Source organism: Cervus elaphus, chromosome 1, assembly GCF_910594005.1.
Source record: "Cervus elaphus chromosome 1, mCerEla1.1, whole genome shotgun sequence".
In the NCBI taxonomy this organism is placed as follows: domain Eukaryota; kingdom Metazoa; phylum Chordata; class Mammalia; order Artiodactyla; family Cervidae; genus Cervus; species Cervus elaphus.
The window spans coordinates 58,105,658-58,122,765 of record NC_057815.1 but is presented as its reverse complement, the minus strand read 5'-3'; the positions used below and the strand labels follow the sequence as shown (position 1 = coordinate 58,122,765).

At 47.4% G+C, this 17,108-nt stretch overlaps 1 protein-coding gene across 16 annotated transcripts in view; it reads left to right on the top strand.

Annotated features, from left to right (window-relative positions):
- Positions 1-17,108, top strand: part of PPFIBP2 (PPFIA binding protein 2) — a 161,860-nt gene that overhangs the window by 109,613 nt on the left and 35,139 nt on the right. For 11 of the 16 annotated variants that reach the window (XM_043904032.1, XM_043904057.1, XM_043904023.1 and 8 more), the window contains 3 exons: positions 7,056-7,238; positions 10,438-10,530; positions 15,677-15,788. In XM_043904032.1, coding sequence (XP_043759967.1) covers positions 7,056-7,238; positions 10,438-10,530; positions 15,677-15,788 — 388 coding nt within the window. The remainder of the gene's footprint in view (positions 1-7,055; positions 7,239-10,437; positions 10,531-15,676; positions 15,789-17,108) is intronic. The other 5 variants (XM_043904094.1, XM_043904102.1, XM_043904110.1 and 2 more) reach the window with 1 other exon arrangement.

Below are 17,108 nucleotides of genomic sequence, written 5' to 3'. Positions count from 1 at the left end.
CCATGGTGTCACAAAGAGTCGGACACGAATGAGCATGCATGCGCCAGCCTTATTCTTAGGAAGGCTCTCCCATGTGTGATGAAGGTGGCCAAGGATAGCCTTAGATCCTAGTAGCCTAGCGGCCTCTGCAGAGAGGGAAAGATTCTCTCTTTCAAAGGTTCCCCAGGATTGCATCTCATTGGGCTAGTTTGGCTCAAGTGTTTTGTTCTGAACCAATCACTGTAGTGGGTGTGGGCCCATGTATGGGTGTGTGTGCGTGAGCCTTAGAGTCAGTTCATGGCAGTAGAATGCTGGGTTAGCAATGAGCTGGATCAGTTCAGCTCCTTTCTGGATAAGGAAGGGGAGCCCCCACTTCTGGGCCAAGTACCAGTAATGCAGTCATTTTACTGTTTGCTCTATTTTTTCTTTTCTGAAGGATTATTTTTCAGTCTGAGATTTTGTTTTTGTTTTCCATTAGGCTGTTCATGTATGGGGCACCATAAGCCCTAAGCTCCTGGCCTCAATCCTACCAGATAACAGCCCTTCCCAGCAGCTAGTACAAGCATTAGGTTTCCACGTGGAGGAATTTTTCAGGCCGTTGAAACTTGTGATATTCAGTGAACAGCCCCCTGACCTGAAACAACTTTCTCATTCTTATAATTGAACAGGATCTTTGCTGGTATGTTCAGACCCAACACTACTGTCTGTAACTATCTGGAGCTTCTGAGGCTCAGAGCCATGCAGAGGGCTGCTTAAGCTGCACTATTGTCCTGTGCGTGAAGGTGTTTATTTTGTGTGAGATGTTTGGCCAGCTCAGGTCACTGAGGGTGTAGTAGCATGATTAAAGGGAATGTTGCTTCTCATCCTATGCTGCTGCTATTTTTCTAGTGAATGTACTTAGCCTAAGGCCTGATTGCTTGTAGTTTGAAAGAGGCAAGACTTTTTTTTTTCTTTTTCTTTTGAGGTAGCCAGATCTGAACAAACTTTCTCTGTGTAGCTCAGGGTTTATCCTAAGCCAGTATCCTGCTGCCCTATAGTCAGTATGGAAGTGATTAAGAATATTCATATATAAACCCGAGGACTTTGAGGTATAGGTTTCCTGTTAAACGAATACAATTCTGATAGCCAGCTCGCTCAGGAGTCGCTGGTGACCCTTATGAGACGTGGGTGTATACTGGGTTTCCTGTTTACTGTACCTTTTCTTCTGAGCCTTTTGCAATGGTTCTGGGTCATCCCAGGAGACCCACGTTTGGGCCTGTTAGGTTTATGCCTGAAAGGTAGGATGATAGGAAAAGTGACCAATGTGAAAAGTAATACCACAAATAGGAGGATGGGACATGAAAGAAAGCGATCCAGAGACAAAGGAAAACCTCTGGGTGGCGCACCTATTAAAGTCATGGCCCTTGGAGGGATCTTCCTTGGAGAAGAGCATCTGGCTTCCAGCACTGGGTATGCAGGGAGGCCTGCAGCTGCATCCCCCTCTGCGTGTGGTACCAGAGCAGCCTTCCAAAGGGGACCAGGGACCCGGCATGTGCTGGAAATGGAGTCAGCCCGATGGATCAGGAATATCACAACGAGAACCAGAAATAGTCTCTAGGATTTCCTGGCAGAAAATGGAATATCTTGTAGCACAGATGCTGTTGTCATGCTTGCTTTCTTCCTATGGGTGGGACCTTGGAAAGGAAGGATTTTGATTTCTGAACTGGGGCAATCAGAATGATGGAGTACAGAGCAAAGGCTGGGATGATTGTGTTTGCTCCGAGAGGCGCTAGCCTGACTTAGGAGAGTTTTACTATTCTTGTTTTTATTTTATGTATTTTATTTTATTTACTCATTTTTATTTGTATGGGAAATATATTCCAACAATTCAGAAATTCAGAGTTCAGAAAGGTATACACAGCAAAATCTCTTCTCCATGGCTGTTCCCTGGCCAGCAGTCAGGAACCCATGTTGTCAGTTTGTTTCATGTCCTTCAGAGTTATCCTATGTATGGATGAGCAAATTTAGGTGGATGAATTATTTTCCTCATTTTTACACGGGTACACATTACTCTAGATCTTTCTCTTTTTTAATAAGCAGAGTTCGTTTCATATCAAGCACATTAAAAATTTGTTTTTCCTCATTCATATTTATGTTTATGTATTATTTCACTCTCTACCCTCATTTATGGGGACAGGAGGAGAAAGGGACGACAGAGGATGAGATGGCTGGATGGCAACACCGACTCGATGGACATGAGTCTGAGTAAACTCCGGGAGTTGGTGATGGACAGGGAGGCCTGGCTTGGTGTGATTCCTGGGGTCGCAAATAGTTGGACATGGCTGAGCGACTGAACTGAACTGAACCCTCATTTATTTAGCCATTTCTCTCTTTGGGTGGACATTTGTTTCCAAGTGTTTGCTCTTATAAGTAATGCTGTTGTGAATAAATTTGTAAATGTGTGAAGATATTGAAGTGAAATTGAAGGGTCAAAGGGTACATGCATTTGACCTTTTGACAGGTGTGGAGGTGGTATTCCCACCCTGATGTTTCTGAGTGCCAGAATGGTACTAAACTGAGCATGAAGTAAGAGGGAGAAAAACAACTAAGTAAAACTGTGAACAAGTTTAACAGGTAAGATAGGATGAGAAAGACTGATTATGGGAACTGCCCAGTAGTTTCACACAGAAAAGTACCATTTAAAAAAAAGAAATTTGATGGTTAACAAAGCAGGAGTAATAAACAAAATGAGCTGAGATTACAGAGTAGTGATTAGAACCCCATAAATGTCACCTTCATGACACGAGGCCCAAGAATGGAAACACTGCTGCAAAAGGCTCCGCTGTATGGGAGAGAGACAGAGCTGTTGAGAGAGGAAATGGGCCAGCTCTGAAAATAAAGGATTTTAAAGTACATTGAAGTGGCAGGCCTGAGGATGACACACTGGAGAACAGCACTGCTACATGGATAGGGTTTAGAGGAGAGCGTTCCAGAATCGCTGTGGTGCACCTCATGGTTACAGGAAGCAGAGGAGGAAAATAGATGCACTCCTAATACAGATCGCCAGACTGATGGGGGCAGACAAGGGACAGGGATGGGAGGGAGCGGCAATTTGGAGTGTTCCTAAAAGACCGCTCCAGGCTTCCCTAGTGGCTCAGACAGTGAAGAATCTGCCTGCAATGCAGGACAACCACATTCAGTCTCTAGGTTGGGAAGATTCCCTGGAGAAAGGAATCAACCCACTCCAGCATTCTTGCTTGGGAAATCTCATGAACAGAGGAGCCTGGGGGGCTACAGTCCATAGGGTTTCAAAGAGTTGGACACGACTGAGCGACTCACACTTTTACTTTCAAAAGATTCCTCCAGCTAAACACCTAAGTATTGAAAGGCTGCTTTTTGTTTTTGTTTTCTTCCCTACCCCTCTTGTTTTTAGTTTCTGCCCTGAATGTAGATAAACCAGGAAAACTCCCACTCTGGCTCTAATGCTAAAGCAAAGCTAGAAACTAGTTTATGAAGTAGCAGTGAAGAGGATCTTGGGAGCGAGTGGCCATTGTTATTTTGAGAATTCGTGACAGTGGAGGAGGGGAAGCTTACCACAGACTGCCATGCACTGTAGACTTTGGTAAAGCTTACCTTTGAAAGTTCAGACAAAGAAAAGATGACTCAAAAATATTGAACTACTTAGAAATATAATTATTTCTGACTGTGTAACCTCACAAATAATACCAATAAAAAGGAGAAGCTTAGAGATACCTTGAGAGAAACTAGTTTTCAAAGGGGCTTGCACAAAAGGTTGAAAGGACAAATAAAAGTGCACCTGTATGAACAGTTATCAGGAAGGGCAAACCCCACTCAAAGGGACAGTGACGAGGGCAATAGGAACATTTCCCTTTAAAGTTACATGCTCAGTGAGAAGGTCAAAGAAAGAATGGGCTTGGTTCCGCTGATGTTTCTCACAGGTGCTCAGGTGCTTGCTGTGAGTGAATTTTAAGGAATCTGAGAAATCAGTGAGTTGCTGAAAAACTGGAAGTAACCATTTTCTCCTCCTTCTCTTTTTTCAAAATGGCAAAGAAAGAAGGGTTCTACAAAATTCAGTCTGTTGAGTTTGAAGTCAGCCCTGTGATGGTTTGTGAGAAGCTAGAAGACAAAGTAGGGGGTCTGTGTCTGTTAGGAGTGAGTCATGTCTGTTGGGCCTCACTGGTTTGGCCAGGAGTGCATCTTGCAGCTTTAGGCCTGGGAAATCCCCACTTTAGTGAGGCATCACATGTGGAAACACTGCCTGGGATAGTCTTGTGGATAAGATATAGGAATTTAGGATGAATGCCAAAATAGGCATCAGTTCAGTTCAGTCGCTCAGTCGTGTCCGACTCTTTGCGACCCCATGGACTGCAGCACGCCAGACCTCCCTGTCCATCACCAGCTCCCGGAGTTTACTCAAACTCATGTCCATTGAGTCAGTGATGCCATCCAACCATCTCATTCTCTGTTGTCCCCTTCTCCCACTTTCAATCTTTCCCAGCATCGGGGTCTTTTCAAATGAGTCAGTTCTTCGCATCAGGTGGCCAAAGTATTGGAGCTTCAGCTTCAGCATCAGTCCTTCCAATGAGGATTCAGGACTGATTTCCTTTAGAATGGACTGGTTGGATCTCCTTGCAGTCCAAGGGACTCTCAAGAGTCTTCTCCAACACCACAGTTCAAAAGCATCAATTCTTCGGTGCTCAGCTTTCTTTATAGTCCAACTCTCACATCCATACATGACTACTGGAGAAACCATAGCTTTGACTAGATGGACCTTTGTTGGCAAAGTAATGTCTCTGCTTTTTGATAAGCTGTCAAGGTTAGTCATAACTTTTCTTCCAAGGAGCAAGCATCTTATTGGTACCCAAATGATAATAAATAGTGCCTTAAGATTCCTACTAGGAAGATTTTTTTGTAAAGGGTCATGTCATCTGCCCTTAGTCCTCCTGCCTGGTGAGCATTTTTAGTCCATAATTTGGATGCTGAAATAGAAGGCCTTGAAGTTGTGATGACAGGAAGCCAAAGAAAAACTAAGTGGGTCAGTGGACATTGGGATTCATGAAGACCCACACAGGCTGGAGTGATGGATAAGTTGGCAGAAAAAGAGTAAAAGAGAGGCCAGAAGAACCTGAGTAGTTCTGAGTTGCTGAAGGTAAGGAGTAGAAAGAGGGAGCCATGTAGCTTGAGGACAGAGAACACGTGTGTGGATCTGACTAGGTGGTGGGCACTGACCCCTTGTGTGGTGGAGACAGAGCTCCAGCTCATTTGCCTGGAGACGAGGTAGGGATGAGGTGATAAAAACCAGGGTCAGTGGGTCTAGACCCCTCACTTGAGAGATACCAATGAAGGGAACAAGATAAGAATGAGGACAGCAAAGTTCTTGAAATTTACATGAGAGAGAGAAGAACAGGTCTGAAGACCTGCGGGGCCAGTGACTAGGAGAGACTAAGGGTTCTGGAAGAGTGGCCAGTATGGGAAGCATACAACAAAAGCAACAAAAGCCTGGGCTTTTATTGTCAGCCATCGATGTCTCGTGGGCCTTCACTGTGTCCCGTGCCCTTGAGATGTTTTTGATTGCTCTCCCAGTTTCTCTCCTTCATTCTTTATGGGTCAAGTACTTGGTGGCAAAAGGATAAGCATTGGGGGAAAGTGAGCTCCCATTTATCAAAGGCCCCTGTGTGCCAGGCACCATTCAAGGTGTTTACCAAAGTCAGCTGAGCCAGGGCGGCCCACCTTCTGACGCTGATTCTGGGTGAAGACGGTGTGGGGCCATCTCAGGCTGATTTAGGTGAGCTAGCTCCAGGGCAGAGTGGCTGGGAGGCCAGGGGCCCGCTTACAACAGCCATGCCTGCAGTGCAGCTCCCCGAGTTCAAGTGGAGCGGCTGGCGTAGGACCCTAGCCCAGTGTCCTCTCAGCCCCAACCTGCCACCTGGACCCAACAAGGTTGGGGGGAGGAGCTTTTCTTTTTAAAGAAAACACAGTTTCTATTGGGGATGGAAAACTTTGCATGCCTGGGCAGGTACCAGGGGGCAGACTCCTCAGCACAGTGCTTAGAATGTCAGTAAAGGTGGGCAGAGAGGGGCTAAACACTGTAATTGGCTGCCACCCTGACCACCCTAGGCTCTGTTTAGATCTATTGCCAGCCATCTCCTTCACTCTGCCCACAGTCTTCCCCAGCCTCTTGGGTATCTTGTTGATGTGAGCAGTACCATCATCCACCATATCACCCAGTCCCTGACTCCTCGTCTCCTTTACCTCCACCCAGGTGAGGGGTCTAGAATGTGCCTACTTGACATCACTGAGACTCGTCCCATCTCTGACCTGACCCAGGCAGAATTAGTCCCTCACCACTCTCCGAAAGCCCCGCCATCTTCCTGGCATAGCACTTACAACCATTTGTGATTTTTATTTGTTTCTCTTCACTCGCCCATTAGTGCCACTGCTTACTATGGCCTTGGGTCCCTGAAGAATGCCACTAGATGTCTGTGGAGTAGATACAATACAGGAAAGCCTAGTGGAGCTGCTAGTCCAAGAGATTCAGAACTAAGTAGGTATGAATTCTAAAAGTTGCAGTATTTTTCCGAAGTTGACATAAATGGCCAAACTGTTCTTGAGGCTTCAGAGGAGTCAGGTGTGGTGTTGGGTGTGATGGAGTGCTTAGGGTTGGGGACCCGTGAACGTGTTGTGTGCTGTATGTCCCTGGTACTCAGGTGTTGGTATGTTTGGGGAGGGCGTTGGTGTGTGTAGACGGGATGTGTCCATATGTACGCCCATCTCTGCCATTGCTGGACTCTGCATCTCGGACGCAGACATGTAATGATGGCCCCCGGTATGGCACGAAGGCACTGCCGGTGGGGGGGGGGCGGTTTCAAATTGCAAGACAGGCCTGCTGATGGGGCAGGTGAGGGAAAACACCGCATCTTTTTGTTCCTGTGAAGAGAGCAGGTGGTCGTGGACAGTGACCCCCGGGTGCCCCGCTGCACACTTCCGTCCTTCTGTTCTGCTTTCCCAGGGAGTTCCCGTGTGTGAGTGCAGACTGACCCTGAGTGCTTTTTTCTCCTCTCTCTTCCTTCCTACAGTCGGTTCTGAATGTGATCAGTGAGCTGCAGGAGCAGATGTGTAGGCTGCAGCTGGACATCCACAGGCAGATGCAAGAGCGCCTCTCTCTCAGTAGGGACTACCCTGAGGAGGTGGCGGCCGGCGACGGTGCGGCCCGGCCCCAGCCCTGCGGCCAGAACTGTGCCCACGGGGAGGGGTCACCTGTAGGCACCACACTTAAGTATATGGGAGCATGTGTGTGTGGGGCGTCTCATGGCGGAGGGACCGGGGTATCTCCTAACCAGAACCGTGTGCTCTAGCTTAACATGGATCTGCAGTCACTTCTGGGCAGAGCTTGGGACTCCCCCTTGGGGGACATGAGCCGAGCTCTGTGACCCTCCCCCAGCAGGGTCTGAGCAGGAGAGGCCAGCCCTCTGACGGGTGACTGCACTCATTTCCCTCGGGGCTGGGAATGAGGTGTGTCAGGTGCCCCAAATGATGGGGCATTGGTATCAAGGGAAGCTTCAAGAGCTCCCTTCCCAGGTCTGACTCAGACACCAGCTCTTCCTCCTGGGCTGGGAGATTAAATGAAGCTTCGTCTCATGTGATTTCTTTTTTTTTAATTTAAGAAAAAAATAGCATCATGAAAGAATCCTTTCAAGTTTATATTTAAAGGGATTTATCCCCAGTGAGAAAATAGAACACAAGTTTCCATGTATTTGACAACTGTCATCATCTCAGTTTCTGGGGGAAATTCCCCCACATGATCACGTTGAGGGTTCTCACCGCCTCTGGGCCTGTGGAGTGCATCTGACTGGGACTCTGGACTTGACCCCTCGCACTGGTGTCACCAGCGTTTTGTGATGGCAGCTGCACAGCCATGAGCCTGTGCCTCCAAGGCCCCCTACTGAAGAGGACTGGGAAGCTCACGGTCACGGTAGCCATGTCTGTCGGAAGTTGCCGTGATGTTATATCCAACTATGGGACGTGTTGAAAATCTCTACTCTGACTTGGGTGTGAGGGGGCAGGGCTCGGTGGGGAACAAAACGAGGGTCAAGATGAGGTGCAGATTTGGAAAGAGGAGCTCTGACAAGGTGCTGACCCCATGGAGAGCGGGTCACCCCAGAAAGACTGGTGAGAGAAATGAGAGTGGGCACCAGTGTTTATAGCTCATGATGGGCAACAAATAGCTGAAAAGGAAGAGACTGGGCCCAAGAGGTCACCAAGCCTGGGAGATGGTCCTGCTCTCTGTCCCCATGATGGCCACTCCTCAGCAGTAACCCGCACACTTTGGGTTCTGCCATCAGCAGGCCTGGCGTCCCCCTCAAGCACAGTTAGACTCAGAAAATGATCTTGAATCTGCTACAAGTCACAACAGGCCTTAAATTCTAATGTTGCAGATCAAGGAGGCAATAATCTTAGCTTGAAAGACTGTTTTTTTTTTAAGGGCAGCAACAAATGTTCACCTCAGTTATAAAAAAAAATCTTAGTAAACATCCTACAAAGTTCAAGTGGAAGCGATGTCACTTTCTGGTGGCTTATCTCAGAATGTAAAGAGCTCCAGGTCAGTTAAAAGATGGCTTGAGTTGCATGTGTTCATTCATCAAGAAATAATGCATACTTGACTATGTGCCAGAGGTTAGCAAAGCTCACAGAGTTCACGATATAGGAGGAGAACTAGCCATTAGCAGTCACACCGGTAAATGTTTAATTGCAAATGATGTAAAAGATGATACAGACACCACAAGAGTATAGAAGGGAGATCTGAGTAAGTGTGGAGGTTGGGATAGCTTTGCTCAAAGCAGCCTGAAGGATGGGCAGGGATTAACCTGACAGGATTAACCTGAGGGAGCTGCAGGTGTGAGGGCCCAGGTCAGATGGAACTAAAAAGTACGGGCGTGGTTGGAGTATAACTGGGGGGAGAGAGTGATACAAGAGGCAGGCAGGGTGCAGGGTCAGGCCAGGCTGTATTGGTCATGGGTTAAAGTTCATGACCTTTGAAGAGCAGGGAAGGCCAGGATCAGATTTGTGCTTCAATCATATTGTTCCCCTGGATGCCATGGGGCCAGTGGATTCAAGAAGGGCAAGACAACAGAGGACCAGCCAGCAGAGAGACTGTCCAGGCTGTCAGCACTGACTGCTGGATCAGAGTAGCCACGGTAGAGTTGAAGATAAACAAGAGACTGAGGCAATTTCCTTGAAGGTAGAATTTACAAGGCTCTGTAGATTACGTATGTGGAGGAAAGACCAAAGAGATGCCAAGGAGGGATCCTGAGTTTCTGACGCAAGATGGAGATGCCATTTAGTGAGACAGGGATATCTAAAAGGGGGAACTGAGAGTTCCACTTGGGCCATGACAGTTGGAAGAGGCCCAGATGCCATCCATGTGGAGATGTTAAGTGGAAAGTTACATGAGTCTGGAGTTCAGAAAGTCTATGAAAATAATCACTTTTATGCTAATTTTTCTGAACGAAACCAGTCAACAGGACCATTTGTCTGTTAAAGGACCCTAGGTTTGGGACAAGGGTGCTCAGTGGTGTCTTTACTGAAGGGGTACTGTAGAAAGCAGGGGCCCTGGGCTCAGAAGATAACAGGCCTGATTTCCAGCTCCACCATCAGCAAGTTGTTTAAATGTCACCTTCCCAGTCAGCAACCTTCAGTGGCTTCCTATAATATGATCTAAAGAATGGCTTCAGAAGTCTTTATATTCTCATCCAACAGCCTTTACAGTAAGGCCCCACCTTATCTCCTGGCCTCATTTCCCACTGAAGCTGCCCATCCTCTGCTCCAGCCCAACAGGCTGTCTGCCTTCATGCTTCCTCTCTGCCCGCTCCCTAGATGCCTCCCCTCTTCCTCCTTTCTTCAAGCCAACTCCCTCCTCTAGAACACCCAGAACTAGAACACCCAGGCCAGCCTTTACATTTCACACTTTAGCATTTGTCCTTGCAGTGTTTGATTTCTGTCCTCCTGGCTTGTCACTTCACTTCCTCCCTGACCTCCCTTTAGGTTCCTCGACCACCCCGCCTCCTCCGAGGCTGGCTCGGCTTTTTTTTTTTTTTTTGCATGTCTGTTTCTCTTGCTCCCAAACCCTACCTCTCCTGTCCTATACACATGTGTGCATGGTTTGGGCGCCCCCTACAGGGAATGCAGATGTTAGAAAGGTGGAGGGGAACAGGTTCTAAAAGAAAAAGTTTTCTCTTCCTTATGTCTGAAACTCCAGGCCTCTGTTTTGTAATGGGCACACAGCTCTTCCTGAAATAAGGACCAGCCACCTTTAAAGATCGGAGCCAGCCACAGTGCAGAGTCTGACGCGGTGGCTCCTGCCTTGGCTTCGTCCTCTGTGCATGTGCTTATACAGGGTTGTAGATCCTGGCAACACCCTGTTCTTTAACCATCAGAACTCTGTCTTCCTCACTCGTCTAGGAGTTACTGCAGGAGCTCCGGCACCTCAAAATCAAGGTGGAAGAGTTGGAAAATGAACGGAATCAGTATGAATGGAAACTAAAGGCCACCAAGGTAAGAGGCAGTCCTGCTGTTTATGGAGAGGCTTTGAGCCCAGTGGGGAGGGTCTGTGTCTGAGCCTGGGGTGTGCAGTAGCCTTAGCTTGAGAAATGTGAATTGACCCCACTGTATGCACAGGCAACAGTGCAGATTGTGTAAGCAGATGGATCTAATCCAGGAGGGCTCTTCCCCTGGAGAAAGCCCCCGAGGTTATGAGTTGCTGAAGTCACAAAGTCTCTGTGTCCCACGGCAACCCCCATGCTGAGGCGCTATGAGTGATGAGTTTTAGGGCAGATGAATGCCAACATTATCTTGGTTGCATTATTTTAAATTTAGCAGTCCCTCTAGTAATCAGTTACTAAAAAGAGGCATGTTTTATTTTTAGCAATTCCTAAAAATATGTACTTGTCTTTTTTTTTAACCAAACCATATTTCTATTGAACTGAGGAACTTGCTGTTTAAAGGATACCAGTGATATATTATTTTTGCAAAATAAGTGTTATTCTTCCCTCTTTTGTTTCTTCCTTCATTTTCTCTACTAGTTGAAACGGATCCAACCCACACATTTATTGTTTTGGCCAGAACATTGTATTTTAAAGCTTTGAATTAGCTTGCACTTAAGCAGTAGGAAATTTCACATTAAAATACAGAGTTAGACTTCTTTGGGGGCAGAGGAAGGACATCTGGGGTTGAGGTAAGGAAGCCTTAAAACCCTGAAGCAGCTTTCCTGCCTGAGGAAGTGGCCTGGGCTACCTAGGGTGCACACACACGCCTGCCTTTCCACCAAGAGCTCTGCAGCGCCACCCACAGGTGTCACCAGGTAGTCCCGTAGGCACTTTCATTTTACTGCTAAGTGAAAGTCACTCAGTCCTGTCTGACTCTTAGAGACCACATGGGCTATATAGTCCATGGAATTCTCCAGGCCAGAATACTGGAGTGGGTAGCCTTTCCCTTCTCCAGGGACCTTCCCAAGCTAGGGATTGAACCCAGGTCTCCTGCACTGCAGGCATATTCCTTACCAGCTGAGCCACAAGGGAAATCCAAGAATACTGGAGTGGGTAGACTATCCCTTCTCCAGCAGATTTTCCCAACCCAGGAATCGAACTGGGGTCTCCTACATTGCAGGAGGATTCTTTACCAACTGAGCTATCAGGGAAGCCCATTTTCATCTTAGAATTTTTTTTTTTCCACATCTAGTTTATACTTTATTTTCCTATAACTTTAAATGATTATAAGAACAATAATCATTAGAGATAAGTTTTAAATCACAAAAATTTAAAGGAGTAAAAATCACTCGTATACCACCCAGGAGTTAACCACTATTAATATTTCCTTCCAGGCATTTCTGTTTTTTTTTTTGGGGGGGGAGGTCTCTCTGTTAATTTTTGGTGTTGATAATTTATTCATAATTTTATACCATACTGTTAAAAAAAAAACTCTGAATATCATGTTGATGTATGTATAAGTGTAAATAATTTTCTTGACTACTTTCTTGATGAGGAAACTGAGGCACAGAGTAGTTAGGTAACTTTCCCCAGATCTTATAGCTATTCAGCAGCAGCGCTGGACAATCTGCTTGTTCACTTACTGCTCTGTCTTTATCTAAGTGTCCCTTGTATGCTCTATGAGTCCCAGTCCACAGTTCTAGGAGCATCGTTTCTCTAACATCTCAGAACCTTCTATCACCATGATCCACTCAAGCAAGTCTTGTCTTGGTGAAACCTTTGAAGTTATACACCCCGCCTTCTATTCTAAAACCAAGTAGCTCTTAAATCACCAAAACGCTCTGCCTTGGCACATAGACCTTTGAGATACTATGGGTTATTTAATAACCACCAGGTCTGGAACCCCTCTTTGTGCCAGGATGTGTCAAGCCCTTTGCACACGTTTTCTCATTTGGGCCATAAAGTAACCCAGTGAGGTCTGTTGATTTATTATCTTCATTTTTCTGCTGAGGAAACTGAGGCTCAGAGTGGCCAAGGTGAGATTTTGATCTAGGTCTGTGTCATTCTGTCATCCTAATTCCCTGCAATTGAAACCTGTCTTGTTTGTTAAAGTTCTTTAGTTTTCTGTGCAAAGCTTCTTGGTCCATAAATGTAGCAGTGCAGTGGCTATAGGGCCTGGTCCCTGGGTTTAATTAAGGGAGATGGAGCCCCCCGTCTCTGCTTGGCACCAGTCTGCATGACTTTGTCCCAAATCTCTTGCCACACAGCTCCAGTCTCAGTGGCCATGGAAGTACCATAATTTTTCTGATGGTCAGATGCAGGGCCTCTGTGCTGTTGTAGACTTCCCAGCTTTGGAACAGATACCTCTCTAAGCATAAGAGAGCACCTGTCATTTCTTGCCTATTCTGTGAAAATTGGCATACAGGAAGGGGCACCCAGTCAGTTGGTCTGTAGAGTTGTAAATAAATGACCTCACCCAGACGCAGGCCTCAGAGAGAAGAGCCTTGGCTCTGCCTTGATAGATAGGCCCCTGGACATCACTGGTGTCCACTGTGGGGCCTGCAGACAAGAATCAGGCATGTGGATTCCTAGCAGAAACTAGCTTTCACCCTATCTGCGAAGAAGGGTAGAAATGGGTGTAGAAGGTGCAAGAAAAGAGACTATCTTCCAAGATTAGTCTGACCCTTATAGAAATGAGACAGTAAAGAATCTGCCTGCAATGCAGGAGACCCCTGGTTCAGGAAGATCCCCTGGAGAAGGGAGAGAATGGCTACTCACTCCGGTATTCTACTGGAGAACTCCATGGACAGAGGAACCTGGTAGGCTACAGTCCATGGGGTCACAAAGAGTTGGACATGACTGAGCTAATACTTTCATTTTTCACTATAGAAATGAGATGAATTTGGATAGAGTCCCAGGGCTAAGGGGTTTCCCAGGTGGCGCTTGTGATTAAAAAAACCCACCTGCCAATGCAAGAGAGACATAAGAGATGCAGGTTCAATCCCTGGGTCAGGAAGATCCCCTGGAGGAGGGCAGGGCAACCCACTCCAGTATTCTTGCCAGGAGAATCCCATGGACAGAGGAGCCTGGTGGGCTGCAGTCCATAGAGTCGCACAGTCGTACACCACTGGAGCGACTTAGCACCCATGCACACAATGCTAGTGTTTTCTGAAGCTACTGTCACCATTAATTATAAGCCCATGGGCTCCAAGGCCCTGAGTTAGCTGTGAGAAGCTGCCCCCTGACTGCAAGTCTCCACAAACCGTTTGGCACATCTGGCCTTGGCTGTCCGTACTCTGTGGGTGGAAGCCAAGCAGAGGGACAGTGCTCTGTAGGGACTTCGGGTAAGGAAACCCACTCCTTGCCACCTCTTTGTTTTTACACAGTCCCAATTAGGGGACATTAAGGAAGGTTTGTCCAGACCCTTGGAGGTAGGCTGTGGGTGCCCTAGCCCCATAAGAGCAGCCCTCATCTGTCTATACTCAGTCGAATCCTTCACTGCTCCTGCTTTCTCCCCAGTGATGTACAGGGATAGTTCTTCATCCCTTGGTTTCCTGTGAGGACTGAGTGAGGGTTGATATAAGAATGCAATGAGCATGGAGTCAATGGAAAGCAGACACTCCGTCCATGTGTCCTGAAACTGAACACAGGAATGTTTGGTGGAAGATCCACCAACAGGCCAGTGATCATTTGGTTACTTGAGATGCTCAAAGATGACCTCATGAAAGGACAAGTCCATACCATAACTTTGCAGAATTAAGGTGGGACACCATTGGGCTACATGGGGGAGGGGTGCTCAGGGAGAAGTATGTGTGCTGTTGTCTGGCTGGGAGTCAGTTCTCACCCTCTCTCTTAGTCTGGCTTGATGTTCAGCAAACTAACTAGCTATCCATAAGGGAAGGAATAGGATGAGAACAGCAATAGATAGCACTGACTGAGGACTTACTGTCTACCGAGCATGAGGCTAAGTTGTTTGTAACTATTATCATATTTACTCCTCACTACAGCCCATGAGCTAAAAGCTATTCTCCTGGCTTTGTAGATGAACCAAGACTCAGAAAAGCTAAACCACTTACCCAACTAGGAAATGAGAGAATCCAAGTTTGTTTGACTCCAAAGCCAGTGTACCTCTTAGGATGGGACCCACCCAGTTCTGATCTTCTCATGAGCATGAAAGGCAGGGACAACCTCGTGTGTGCCTGCATGCTTGGTTGTATTCGACTCTTTGTGGACTACAGACTGCTAGACTCCTCTGTCCATGGGATTCTCCAGGCAAGATTATTGGAGTGGGTTGCCATGTCTTCCTCCAGGGGATCTCCCTGACCTGGGGATTGAACCCGTGTCTGCCTGCGTCTCCTGCATTGCAGGCAGATTCTTTACCCATTGAGCCACCTGGGAAGCCCCTGGAACAACCTCACCTCCTATTATGTGTGAAATTTAATCTGCTGTACTCGGTAGACATTTGGGTACTACCCAGTGCAGCTGCCTACATGAATGTGTGTTAGCACCTGTGTTGTACTCACATGCTTGATTTACACAAGTATGTCCACTCAGCATACCTGAGTGCTTGTATGTAATTACATTTGAGGAAAGGAGCATCGGTGCCTGAGGTTGGGCTGAGGCAGTGGCTGTGCATTCAGGGTAGCAGAGTTTGAGGCAGGGAACTCTCGGCTTACTCATTATCTACTCATGGTGATTTGCTTTCCACTGTATTTCCTGTAAGGGGTGGAAAAATGAAAGATGCACGTACTTGTTACAGTGGTGTACATACATGCTGTCCCAGGAGTATCTTGGGAGGAAGAGAGACTATGTCCAGAAAGAGAGTATTCATCTTTGGACCAAGGGCAGCCTTCCGATTTCACACACACACACCTCCTCGGGCCTCAGTGGTGTGTGGATTACAGAAGGCAGGGGAGGGAAAGAGTCCAGTCCAGTCAGGGAGGAGGAAGCAGGAGAAAGAGCAGCTAGGAGGGAGGTGGAGAGGGGAGGGGAGGGCCAGTGTCCAGAATGGCCAGGAAGAGCACGTCATTCCCCAGAGCGCCACCTTGTGGGGAGGGCTGTGAACACCTCTCACTACTTGCCTCTGGCTACTTTGCTCTGACCTGTTAACTTCTTAACGGGTCCTAGGACCTGCGGGCCCTGGATTTCTGACTGGAAATGCTTTGTCATGATCTGGTGGTCCCTCTGAGCTGGTCGGATGCCTTTTTCTCTTCCAGGCTGAGGTAGCCCAGCTGCAAGAGCAGGTGGCCCTGAAGGATGCAGAAATTGAGCGTCTGCACAGCCAGCTCTCCAGGTCAGCAGCTCTGCACAGTGACCACGCAGAGAAAGGTAACTGGCTGGTCGGTGACAGTGCAGTCGCCCCTTGGCCTGGGTTCTCTCTTATAAGTGGGCTTGTGAGTCTCTGGGTATGTGAACAACTGTGTGAGGAGGCACGCGGTGTGCATGTACATGTGTATGTGTTCGTGTGTGCACACACGGGCCTGTAAAGCCCGTCATTTCTCATCCTTTGGATCTCAACTTAAGTGTTACCTCTCGGAAAGACCTATCCTGGCCATCCCACCTCAACGAGGTGCCCCTACTTTTCTCAGGCTCAGTATTCCTGTTGTTTCTTTCATAGCACTTATTATAACCAGTGTTGTGTTTTGCAAAGTCCCTTTGACTGTTGTCCTTCCTTGGTGGCAGGGACTGTGACTGTCTTACCTGAGAGCATATCCACAGAGCCTCACACAGCATTCAGTCCATAGCTGCCAAGGAATATTTTTTGAATAAATGAAAAGATAGTGAATGGTCCCTAAGGAGTTCAAGTCTTGCTGATTAAAAATAGAGGCTGGATCCTCAAATATTCTTATTAATGTGTATTTGATATTTGCAGCTATTTGCCTTGCATACAAAATAATCACACACCTTCCAGCTTCTCCTCTTGCCCTCAGGCTGCTGAGTGTTGCTGGAGGAGATCATGTGGCCCTGTGAACTGGCTCCACTACCGAGTCTCCTCAGCACGCCTCAGCTTGGATCCCTGGCTGGGGTGGGGAGCCATGCAGCCCTGGAAACAGTGGCTGAGGCTGGAGAAGGAAACAGTGACCCACATGCTCATCCCTCCACCAGCCTTTCTCAGTGTCTTCACCGGCCATTGAGGGTCATCTATCTCCCATGGTCTAATGTGGAGCATGCAGACCACTAAGACACTCTAGACTTGGATAGATGCTAAACTTGGATAGAGAGCTCCCCAGGCCATGACTGCAGGTCAGGCAGGCTTCCCCCTGCACCCTATGCCTCCCCACAGATCACACTTTCCAGGCCCTGCCTGGGGTACCTCCCGGAGCTGATCTTTAGGGCCTTGTCCGGTTAGGCCCTGCCCAAAGCATCAAGATTTGCATTCTTCATCTGGAGCTTACCACCCTCCCCTCCACAAACCACCAAGAGCCTAAGACACCAAGCAGCACTCTATACCTTCCTCTGAAAAATGAATCCCTACATCTGTTTACACAGAGTCTGTCAATCCATTCTTCCTGCTCTTGTTGGCTATAGCAAGCATCCAGAGAGATGGGGTGCCCATTCATACTTTTGTTCCCTTGTCTCCTGAACTTTACTTACGTAGACATACCTATTCTCTGTAAAAGCCAATTTGGGATGGGTATTGGGCTTTGT